General features: G+C 42.3%; 1 protein-coding gene across 5 annotated transcripts in view; it reads left to right on the forward strand.

The window, feature by feature from the left end:
* dnm1a (dynamin 1a) overlaps positions 1-12,503 on the forward strand; it is a 49,742-nt gene extending 37,239 nt beyond the window's left edge. For 2 of the 5 annotated variants that reach the window (XM_018662924.2, XM_018662923.2), the window contains 7 exons: positions 5,583-5,692; positions 6,136-6,247; positions 6,555-6,569; positions 6,893-7,063; positions 7,153-7,394; positions 7,531-7,728; positions 9,944-12,503. In XM_018662924.2, the coding sequence (XP_018518440.1) occupies positions 5,583-5,692; positions 6,136-6,247; positions 6,555-6,569; positions 6,893-7,063; positions 7,153-7,394; positions 7,531-7,728; positions 9,944-9,974 (879 nt within the window). In that variant the 3' untranslated portion in view covers positions 9,975-12,503. Of the gene's footprint in view, positions 1-5,582; positions 5,693-6,135; positions 6,248-6,554; positions 6,570-6,892; positions 7,064-7,152; positions 7,395-7,530; positions 7,729-8,627; positions 9,919-9,943 lie in introns of those variants that run through there. The other 3 variants (XM_018662926.2, XM_018662927.2, XM_018662930.2) reach the window with 2 other exon arrangements.
* The last annotated feature ends 178 nt before the right edge of the window (positions 12,504-12,681 follow it).

The raw sequence follows: 12,681 nt of genomic DNA on the forward strand, positions 1-12,681 counted from the left end.
TCTCTTGTTTTGTCTCTATTAATACATGTTAGGACTCGAATAAGATGCATTTACAATAGGAAAACCTTAACCACATGAAGCCCCATGTGTGACTTCAAAGCATGTTTGCATTTTTAACTCACATGTGAACGTTTTGCCTCAGCGTTTTCTCACATCACACATTTACCTCATATGTGAATGTTTCAGTTTGTAGGTATGTGATACTGTATTTATTTATTTTATTTGTACCTGCCAGTATATCCCATAATATTTGTTTTACATATGAAAACAAAGAGACTTTTTACAGGCCTCATTTATCTTTTTGACGAGGATTTTAAGACATTTCACCTGAATATAAATGTATACATTTGCAAAGGGAAATATTCCTCCTGGTTTCATGCCACCATGTTGCTGTTATTGTCTTTTAGAGAGAGCACAGACACCAAACACATGGAGCATTTGCCCTCTGTCAGACAAGAGTCTCTAGACGTGTGGGGATTTTCACATGTGTTTATGTGGTTAGTGGATGGGGGCCCCCTCCACCCCTCCCTCCTCTTTTTACTCTTAGGTGGTCACCGATGATTGATCACATGTCCCGGCTAGCCCCAAGGTTGTTACACTGACCCTCTGCAGAAGTAAACGCACAGCAGATAATTAACTGCTTGGCAATTAGCTGCCAAACAGGAAGGTACCGCTGACCCTGCCAGCCCGCGTTCGGCCAGATCGCCAACTGAATGTGTCATTGTCACGTAGACACCACGTTTCCTTTCTCCGTGAAGACGTTTATTTTTGTTTGTGCTCGTTCCCACAGGAAGAGCCAAGCAGAGCACAAAGGCTGTCACTTTTTAAAGGAGAAATGAGGAGTCAGCTGACACAGGACATTGGGGGTGGGGTGGGGACAAGAAGAGCAAGTTTCCAGTTTCCAGCCAAGCAAAGCATAAAATACACTAAACTTGTGATAACAAGAAATTGTGAGAATTTATGTTTTTATCCCCCTGAAACTGGACACCTCAGATTAGATATGTTATCTAGTAGCACTTTGCATGATATATAAAGTATTAGAAAGTGTGGACGCTGGCATGCTGCCCAAGGTGATTTGTTATGAGCATTATTGCACAACCTTGTAGCTCGGTGAGTCACGAACAGCTGTGTGTTTTTACGCATTGTCCCAGAATAGCTCCAGTCTAGCTGTTCCCAATCGCAACTCTCTCTCCCGCTAAATTGTTTGCTAGTGCTGATTCGAATGTTGGCAACATGTGGCCTCACTTTAAATGAAGTCCTAGCGGCATTAAGTCAAATGAGGTGTCTTCAGATGCTGTTTCTGCTGTTTCTCAGACGTATTACTCACAGACCAAACACTGATTTTGCATGCGTTAGTGGGTTTTTTGATTACAAGGAGACCTAGTAATATCTGTGACACTCTAGCAAAAGTTGATTGTGTTCAGGAAAATGATTTTCTATGAAGCATTTTGTAACAAACAAATTAATTTAACTGAACTGTTCGAATATGGTGTTGATGCTAGCATAGATGCTAAACAGGCTTTTCCACAAGTGCCTCGAACCCAGCGAGTGTCATTCCTCTTACGTCTTTCCACATCCTCATCATGTAAGACTTACAGAACTACTCTCTGTGTCTATTTTTTTTTTTTAAGTCAGAACTCAATAGGGGAATGGCAGAAGAATGGAGGGAAAAAAAAAACGGAGGGAGGTGAGGAGGAGGGTTGTGAAAATTGCCGTTGGCTGCCACCCAGGGCCCAGTCTTTGTGGTAATGAAGGGTTAGAAGCAGCGTTATTGCTCCCAGATGCCGTGCGGGTTCTCCGCAGCCCTTTGATGCATGGCCCAAGTCACTAGACTCCCATCAACATACACACTGCCACACACACATACACACACACTAAGACATGCAACCTCTTAAAACAACATGGATGCCGTTAACGACTATCTTCTTGGTTTTGCCCACCAAACTACTCAGATTTGTTTCAAGGTGTTAATTGGATACGGTTTATATAAGGTCCCCATGTGTATGTGTTTGTGTTTTTGTTGTTTAGCATTTGTGTGTGTGTGTGTGTGTGTGTGTGTGTGTGTGAGGCCATATTTTATCCACATTCTGAAATCGTGTTTGAGCCTTTGAGACGTTTTTTTGGACGGCATGCAGAGCAGCAAAGTGCCTTTATGAATCCAGAAGTGAACTTCCTCTGGCTTTTCATAATTAGCCTGCTATTACTCACAAGCAAAACAAAACCATGGAAAGTACTTTGCTCACACACTGCTCCAAACACCACAGGTTAACTACCGAGTGCACTGCCTCATCTGCTGCATGTGCGTGTGAGAGTAAAAATGTTGCACATGTAGAGGTTCAGGTGTGAATTAAAAGAAGTTAGTAAAGTTATTTACAGTAAAAACAATGGGTTTGAATCAGTAAAGTCAGTAATTAATGAATGGAGAATTGTACAGTGTTGTATGCTAACAATGGAAAGACTGAGCAAACCAGCTGTTGTAGGGTTAAAGGGTCAGTTCACCTAAACCGTAAAATATATATTTTCTCAACTAGCTCTGATGGTAGCTAACTAGGTTTTATATGTCTACATCTGTGATTTCTGCTTCTATTCTTTGTGTGTTTATCTTCATTATGTGGCATTAGTGCTGACACTCAGCTGCAACTGTACACCTGTACAATCTAGTGTCCAATACTCCTGTTGTGCCTTAAAGTCGTCTGCTTTCATGATTCCTTTTACAATGTTCATTTTTTGTTGACACACTTATAGAGGTGTTGTGTGTTTTAACAATGAGGTCATAGCAGTGTTGTTGTACTGGACTAAACTGTAATCAGAGGTGTTTTTAATGTTATGTCCATGTCATGTATGGATGAGGGGACAGAACATCTGAAACACTTCTGCTCCAGTACAACACCTTTAACCATGACTTTAATAATACACATATAATTGAACTGACACATTTCCAGTAATAACAAAAACACTGATCTTTGTAAAGGTAGAATTTATGGCAGAGTAGTTGCATTGAATTGCAATGGACTGTACATGCGTATCTAATAAAGCTGTCATTAAGTGTAATTCCTTTAGTAAACATGTAGGTGAAAGAAAATCATGAACTATGCAGGCACACCAGAAGGAGGAACCCTACAGAGTGCCTGATCTGATAGCAAGGCACCGGGACAGTCTCGAGACATCTATGTCCAAACTAGACCCTATGATTTTTAAAAACATTGATGAGAACAGCTTCTGGTCTGTCATGAAAAATGAAAGCCTACAAAGTGGCTGATCTGACTGCAAGAGAGTGGGGTGGTCAGAAGAGGTCCAAACCCAAGAGAGAGCAGCAGACCTGTGAAAACTTTGATGAGGACAGATCATGGTCCATCCGTAATCAAATTGCTCCCTATGTGCTCCTTGCATGTTGTCAGAAACATGTTCCCTGTTGATGAATTTGCCATCCCAAATTTTATATTACACTTAAACCATTTCCATAGTGATTATTGTAAACAGAATGCAAGTCTCCTGAAAAGCTGAGTGCAAATCCATACATCGCGGGCCATGTTTGTGTATGTGTGCGTGTGCGCTTTATATATATACATATATCTGCATCTGTATGACTTTGTTTTCGCGTGTGTCCCAATGTGTGCTCAGTGTCTGAAATCTGTACCTTTGCCTGCTCATGCTGAGGGGGCTTTTATGGGAACATATGGGAAAGTGCTCAATCCCCAACTACCCCAAACACGTAAAAACACACACATGCATGGGCTCATTGACAGAGAGAAAAACCTGTCAGTCTGTCTGAAGTGTGTGTCAGAAGTGTGTGTGCATGATGTTGAGAATATTATCATATGTGCCCACTTTATTTGTTCTTTTTCTTCCTTGTTTGTACATGCACCAAACTCAATTCTTTATTCAGTCTCATAACCAAATAGTAGCTCTTAATGCCTTAATACATTATGATAATGCAGCTTATTATGTCAAGCTTGTTGGTTATCCTTTCAGCCACTGGTTTGAGAGATCAGTTTCTCTGTACTTTCCCCACATCGTGCACACACTCACATACTAGGCCTCCCCCTCCCCCCCTTTTCCAACTCTCCTGACTGGATTTACTGGCCAGAGGAGAGGAAAATGTATGAATCAGTCCAAGGTTGCTCACTCCCAAGGAGAGGGAAAGCCAGAGAGTGAGGGGAACAAGGGAAAAGAGGAGAAAAAAAGATGAGGAGTGAGGGAGAACAGGAGGAAGGCAAATATTGAGAAATATCGAACAGGCTAGAGAGACGGAGAGCGGGGACCTCGTTGCCCTCAGCGCAATTATAAATGTTGATGTCAGCATTCAGCAGTCTGGGCGACTGCTTGTTTAGGGTTTTTTTTTTTTGTAGACACCTGATTATACTACTGCTGCCAAATGTGTGTGTGTGTGAGAGAGAGAGAGAGAGAGAGAGGGAGAGCGAGAGAGTTTTACATGCATTTAGGGGATATGACCATTTGGCTGCACAGGTCATAAATCCTTTGATGAAGGAGTTTGGTCACACACAACCCCCCCTCGTCTCCCTCTTTCACACACACACACACACACACACACACACACACACACACTGGGTTGGGCAGGGCAGGCCCATGGTTAGCTGTCCAGATGGTTTTAAGGTTAGTTAGAGACTACGCTCAAAGGTGCTGTTTGCAACCGAAGCAGTGAGTGTGTGTGCATTTTTTAAGCTATGTTTATAGAAGCTCGCTCACCCAGCGTGCTATTTTTGGCTTCTCATTTTGCGAATTCTAATTTTACTGTCGACAGTAAAGCACATGCGCATGAACATTCACCCTCAGTAAAAGAAACTTCATTTTGTAACAAAAGACTTTGAGGAGTTTAACTGCATATGTGCGTGTGTGCATGTGTTTGTGTGTGTGAGAGAGAGAGAGAGAGAGAGAGAGAGAGGGAGAGGGACACTGAGATAGAGGAGAGCAAGAGAGTGCTGGCATGTGTCAGACTGAGATGACTAACTTTGAGGTTCTCTTATTCATAAATAGTTGGATGTCTGGATATCATATGTTGTGTGCAGAATTACAAGTACAGGAGATTTCACTGGAAGGCATCTCTCTTTCTCTTTCTCTCTCTCTCTCTCTCGCTCTCTGTATGTGTGTGTTTCTCATTTGTTGCTCGCCCGTTTTTTTTCACAACTGTAATCAAAACCACAGACTCGAGGACTGTGTACGACTTTCCCATTCGTCTCTCTCTTGCCTTTTTCTTCTCTCTTTTTTTGTCTGCTGTTAAATCTGTGAGTGTGCACTCCCAGCTTTCTTTCATCTGCCTTCTCTTTGTCTCTTTTAATCCAGTTTCTGTCACTGATTATCATCACTTCTCATGCTGATGCTGCAAAATTTTATATCAAGTAGAGTATCAAGCAGTAAATTCATCAGTCCACAATGATCTCAATGCAGCATCTACCTTTGTAGTGGCTTTTTTTAAGCTATTTTGGTCTTGTAAAGAATGCCAGTGCAAATACTGTAAATCTCTATGACCAGTTTTACTTTTTGGCCAAATTCCTCAGTCTCTCTCCTCCTCTCCCTTATACGCTCTGTGTGACGAGTGTGTGTTTCTCTGTCGCCCCCTGCAGGAAAAAGAGAAGAAGTACATGCTGCAGGTGGACAACCTGAAGCTGCGCGATGTGGAGAAAGGTTTCATGTCCAGCAAGCACATCTTTGCCCTCTTCAACACCGAGCAGAGGTGTTATTATACACAACCATACACACACATAAATACATACATACATATATCACCTATTACCATAGTCTCTTACCTGACTCTCATTCTTTGTTTAGACAAATGCATCAATTATGCAGAATGGCCTCTGTCAGTGTTTATTTATTATTTGCACATTGTAAAAGCTTTCTATACATTTGGGTAGTTAAATACATAACATAACATCAAATGTTTTGAATGTAAAATCTCAAACTGAAGAGTAATTAATAGCTATATAACTGTAAAATAAGTGTATTGGAGTAGAAAATACAATATTTGTGTTTTAAATAAAAATAAGCTGGCTTCTTTCTACTGCTGAGGGATGTTCAGCTGCTCAGATGACAGTTTTTATGAGTAAAAACAACAGCGTATGAATGCACGAGACAAAATATCAAGCAGGTTTTTTTGCTGTTACTGTTTGTCCACAGGAATGTGTATAAGGACTACCGTCAGCTGGAGCTGGCCTGCGAAAGTCAGGAAGATGTTGATGCATGGAAGGCCTCCTTCCTCAGAGCTGGTGTTTATCCTGAACGGGTTGTGGTAAGATTTATCGAGAAGCACACACAGCATTATATTGCATGTGTTTTTTTTTTTTTTTTAAATCATACACAGCTAAAAATGGATCTTGTCAAAACCACATTTACAGCAAAAAACATTCTGAACCCTCACTTTGTCAAAATCATATGGACACAGAGTTAAGTTAATTATTGGCTTGTATATGAGTTGTCTAGACTGTTGTTGTTGATGTACATTTGGAGTCTGTTTTTAATGTTGTCATGTCTCTCATGTGATTCCCTGTCTGTCCCTTTCAATGTCTTTTATCCTCCATCGCTGTTTGACCTTGTAGGACAAGGAAGGAAAGGTATGTTATTTTGGTCTACATTGTACCTTTTCATCATCATTGTGTCCTTTGTCGAACATTTGGCCCTTGCTAACAAGCTAACCATGGCCTGTCTTGTCTCATAAAACTGCTGTGCCATTGTAGCGTCCAGTCTTCCCTCAGTCCAACAAGAGAGGATGGAGTGTATTCTAACCTCCTGTCTTCTAACAGCTGTTAATGCTAATGCTGATGTTGGCATTGTAGCCATAGTAGCCCACACATATTAACTTTAAGTTAGGGGTGCATAGTGTGACCAGAGAGGCTATGTTCAACCTATTTACATTTTATTTTCATTTTCTCTGCAGGGTGATGGCGGTGACGATAACAGCTCTGAAAACTTCATGCACAGCATGGACCCTCAGCTGGAGCGGCAGGTGGAGACCATTCGCAACCTTGTCGACTCCTACATGGCCATTGTCAACAAGACTGTCCGCGACTTGATACCGAAGACCATCATGCACCTCATGATTAACAATGTGAGTCAGTGGTGTGGGATGCAGCATTGTTATTATGACACCAGAAGACAAAATAACTCGTTACAAAACATTTCTCTCTCTGTGCACAGTCCAAGGAGTTCATCAACGCCGAGCTGCTGGCCCAGCTGTACTCGTGTGGCGACCAGAACTCTCTGATGGAGGAGTCTCAGGAGCAGGCCCAGCATCGTGATGAGATGCTGCGGATGTACCATGCCCTGCGAGAGGCCCTCAGCATTATCGGTGACATCAGCACAAGCACCGTAACCACCGCCATGCCGCCACCTGTGGACGACTCCTGGCTGCAGGTGCAACGGGGCGGCTCCGGAGGAAGGTAAAGCCTGATATGAATGGGCGGAGGAAAAGCATTAGAGGCAGCTGAAGATACAATTGGTGGGAGCAGACCGGTTGTATAATTTCTATAATTCGGTTTCCTTTTGATACAATTAAAATCTTCGCTTCTCCTCCAGGTCTCCAGCCACCAGTCCAACTCCAAACCGCAGGGCTCCGCCGGGACCTCCTGCCCGTCCAGGCTCCCGTGGGCCTCCACCTCCTCCTGCTGGGGGACCACCTGTCCCATCTCGCCCGGGAGCTTCTCCTGACCCTTACAGTGGGCCGCCACCCACCGTGCCCTCCCGGCCTAACCGCGCACCCCCAAGTGTGCCCAGGTGAGTGAAACCATGAGACACGTTTTAAAGTCCGTAACCCTTTTCCAGCTAACATTGAAGTAGAGAACGTTCCAAGGACACTAAGATCCAAACCATAGCTTAGAATACTATGACAAGCTATCCAACCTGAAGTGTGGATACTCTCTGTTACTAAGGGGGATGTGAAGACACCTGGAATGAGGGGATGAAGGAGGTAAATGAAGTGGAGTGGAGTTCTCTGGTTGTGATAGAAGATAGATGAATAGATGAATAGAGAACCCAAAATAGACGGATAGACAGTGTTCATGATCAGTTCATTTCTTTGGTCTTTTGCTCTTGGTCTCACCTTTAGACTTGTTGTTATCTTTCTGCCACCACTTTGACCTTTCAACACGCTGTCAAGCATCATCATCAACAACTAACACTCCACTGCTCATCGCTAACACACACCTCACCACTGTCCTCATCTGGATAATTAAGATACTTAGGCTTTTAAGGTCACTCAGGAACTGGAATGAGGATAAAAGAGGGCTAAAAAGTTGGGGGCTGTCTTTCTGTTTTCCTGTCGTGGCACCTGTAAAGTTTGCCTTGTGCTTGCCTGTGTTCGTGAGCTAGTTAATTTTTTTAACCTGGACCGACTCAATGTGAAAGTAGCAGCTTTGCCTCTTTTACTGCAGGAGACACTAACGTTGCTGAGCGAAGCTCTCACCGGCAAATTCAGCTTCAAAATCTGATCTGAGTTTCTAAAAATCCTCTACTTTTCCATTTAAATCATTTATGTCCATCCTAAGTGAGAGTTGAGCGCATGTGACGTTGGTCATTTCCTGCACTGTAACTGTTTGCACTCCTTTTCTCTTTTCTTCATCCCTCTCTCCCTCACCACACCTCTGTCCCACACATGACTATGGTTCCCTCTACAGAATCACTATCACTGACCAGTGAGGAATAACGTCTCTGGTACGTTGGGTACTGTCCGCCATCATCATCATCATCATCATCATCATCATCATCACCATAACTTTCCTTCTTTCTCTTCTTTCAGAACGCATCCTTTCACTGCACGCCATTTCCTTTTTCTTACTTTTTATTTCTCTTCTCAGAGTGCTGCATGGGCAAACACACACCCGGTCCAGAGGGTGTGTTTGCATCAGTGTGTGAGCTGATTTTAGTCACAGCCTTTTGGCATTGGTGCTAATTTGTTTCTTAAAGGGGTATCAGTATGTTAGAACGGAAAAAGGGTATTTTCTCAGTTTACAGCAGCAACAGGTTAAAGATGATTCAACTCAAATGTCCAAAACTAAAAGATTATTGTTGGTTTTGTGTCAGTGTTGTTTGTGATGTATATCTGTCATGACATCCAACCCATGAGCGTCTGATGTTGTCCTTCAGAGTCATGTTATCTGTCAACATCACCATGACAAAGTTTAGAAAGTGTGCAGGTGATTATTAGATGTTTCATGTCCTTGGCAAATTTCAGGCAGTCTTAGCATTTTCAGCCCAACATCACTTTTTTTGTTGCACTGTCACAACTTACAGACATGCACAACCTGAGAAAAGGGGTCACAAGTAGACATGTGTGGGACTCTTCTTTGGCCCAATGCAGTGACTTCCTGGAACCTTTGTACTCCTTCTGCTAAGCTAAGCTATCTAGCTGACGTTTGTAGCTTCCTTTTCAATTATCTTGTGGCCTGTGAGATGTATTCTCTGTTGGAAACCAATTTTTTGGAGGGAATTTTAAATTTATGCCCTCATGCTTAAAATTTTCCACTATATACTATTTTCACACATCTTTAAGGGTTTTTAGTTGATTGCTATTGCTAATACTTTTCATATAGTGACCTCCTGTAGCACCATAGGATTATTTATACAAATTACAATTATTTAATTAATAATCTTTATAACTGCATGCTCCTGTCCTTAGACAACACACTGATATAGAATAATACTGCCTGCTTTTGGCCTCGACTGCAGACATACATTACCTGCATTGTGGCCATGTTAACTGAGCCTGACATCTCTGTGATGTCGGTTATGTTTTCGGGGTCTCATCCTTGTGTTCTCTCATGATTTAAGTGGTCGTCTGTGTGAGTGAAGGTGCAGTATTTCTGTGTATGTGCATGATTTCACACACGGGATCCAGAAACAAGCAAACACCCCTGAAAACACTAATCCGACCTGTTCCCGTCCTCTCTTCTATGTATCTCTCCCCGTGTTGTTGTTGTTGTGTCCACGGCAGTCGGAGACCCCCGCCTTCTCCAACCCACTAGACCTCTGAGCTCCTCCCTCCCCTCCTCCGCCCATCCCTCCTCCGGTGGACGAGAGGCCGCAGACAACAACAGCGCCACCTTCCTGACGTTTTCTGACCTCACCTGACCTGAGCTGGCTCCCTCACTCCTGCTCCTACTTCTCCCTTGCAACAAGCCATGCCTCTCTCTCCCACCCCCCACCCCCACCTCTGTTTCGCACAGGGACGCAGAATACTTGAAACACACCCGCATGACTGACATACGAACATGCCGAACCCTCAGAATTTAAATAAACTATGTGTAAAATATGACATAACTGATAAGAAACAAATTGGTGAGTGTATGCGCACATATGCATGCACACCTGCTTACATAAATATACACATATATACACAAGCAGACACACAAGATATTTTTTTCCACCTTTTAAACTTAAGGGAGGAGACTTTTGCAACTTTTTGCATGACACTTTGCCTGAGTATTACATCATACTCCAGCATTTCTAATGAGTATCCTGGCTGCTGACTGACTTATTTTTCTCTTATTAACATTTGTTTTATCTTTATTTGTTTTATTTATTTTATGTTTTTGTCTGATTTACTTTTTAAATAAAGAAATACTTCACCAAAAAATGCTAAGTTTTGTATCACAGACTCACAAATGTGGTAGCTAACAGCAAAACACACAGCAGAATGTCTATAAAAAAAATCTTCAGTTCAGTTATTTTGGAGACTTGGATTATGATGCAGAATTTTTGGTGGAGTATTTAAGGGTGGTGATGCAAGCTGAAGTGGACTGGACTGGATATTGCATCTGTATTTTTCCATGTAATTTCTGACTGTTGTATTCAGGTTTTGATCTGTAATAGAGCCCCCCCCCCAAAAAAAAAAAAAAAAAAAAAAGAATCACAGACAAGGACACACTTGAATCACATTAAATCAAGTCCACTTGTACTTGAGAAGTAAACATCCAAAGAGAAGAGCTGGTGCCACTCGCACATTCAGTATTTATCTTAGAAGTTGCAAGTTGTGGGTTTTTTTTAGGGGGGGTCAGCTACACCCTCAGATATCTGGACAGACAGTTGGGGCCAGCTGTTCTTCAACATTGCTTTCCCTCCATCCTCCTCCTCTTTCTCCCTCTGCTGTAAAACAGGAGGAGCGATCATGTGAGGGACAATCTGGACCCTTTTTTTTCTTTACCTCGCTGCCACTAAAATTCACCTGTGTTTTCTTGTGTAATTGAATGGTTTTGGAGCGGACAGCCTAATTATTCACGACTGTAATCTCGCACAGCTGTGTAACAACCATCTCTTAAAACACTGCTTCCACAGAAACTATGCAACAAACAAAATGGTTTCCTAATCTTTAATCTTTTTTTTAATGGGCTACTCCTGTAGCACTTTTCCCTCTTCCCTCTCCTCTTCACACAAACTTTGTTACTGTTTTATCTCATGGAGGCGGGATTTAGATAGAAAGGGTAATATATAGGACATCAGTCTGCAGACAGCTGCGTGCCACCAGTCAATTAAGAACCAGAGAACATTTTTAACTAAGAGGAAGGGAATCTGTGGCCTGGGTTGCAGCCTGAGCTCCTTTTTTTTATTCAGAAGGAAATACTGGGGAAGGTTTTAAATCAGCCTTGATCACATTATGCATCAAATCTTCTGAAATACTAACAGGAAAAACTTTCAGGTTGATAATCTGCCATTTCTTTTCTGTTTTTTTCCTCCTTTTTGTTTCTTCTTTTCTTCCCTCTCTCAGTGGTCACGGGGGTGAGTGAGAGCACGAAAACAGCCACAGTCTATGCATAAAACTATCAAACCCCACCCCACCACTTTTGCTGTGTGAGAGCCTGTGAGTTGAACCCCCTCGTCTTTTCGCCCTCCCCTCCGCCCCTCCTTTTACTACCGCCGAACTTCTGCCGTCAGCGTGATGTGTGTCGTGTTTCACCCCCCAATCACCCACCCACCGAGCAAATATTACAAACCCACCAGCCACGACAAAACCCATCTCTGTACCTCAACTGATGTCATTTACAAACCCACCTGAAACACTTCAGTGACCCCCCCTCGTGCATCTTAGACTGCAAAGCAAACACAGCGAAGCATATTCTACTTATTATTTAACAGTAAATAGTTTATTATGGACATATCTTAATGCGTTATCCTGTATATGTGTGGTGCATCTTATGGGACTTGTACTTCCACTGTCTAGAGATTTAGTCTGCAATGTATGAAACTGCTGAATATTTAAATTATTACGAATGAATATGTGTATAAGGACATAATATTTGACAAACTTACAAAAAATGTATAATGCAGTGATGTATATGGACATGTGCAGACTGTAGCAGGGAGAGGTTTTCTTTTTTTGTTTGTTTTGTTTTTCTTGTCTCTCTCTCTGTGTGTAGAGGAGCAGGGATATTCAGTGTGAGTGTGTGAACTCCTGCAGCAACCAAGTCCTGCATCTTGTTGAGACTGATTTGGATAAAAGGATGATTTTACCCTGCAGGATTGCTGTGCTTTGTCAACACATTAAAAACCTCAGTGTACTGAAAGGAGCTTCCTCTTTGACTTTTTTTTTTCTCTCTTGATGGTGGTAAATATTAGCATCAGACCTGAACACCTCACAACCATGTGAGTCCTAAACAACGCTTTTCATTGAAAATGTCCTGATCTTGGTTTGAACCCATAACCCCTGCAACAACCTGTGGTTAATCATGTTTGTTT

This window comes from Lates calcarifer, linkage group LG9, assembly GCF_001640805.2.
Source record: "Lates calcarifer isolate ASB-BC8 linkage group LG9, TLL_Latcal_v3, whole genome shotgun sequence".
NCBI classification, from domain to species: domain Eukaryota; kingdom Metazoa; phylum Chordata; class Actinopteri; family Centropomidae; genus Lates; species Lates calcarifer.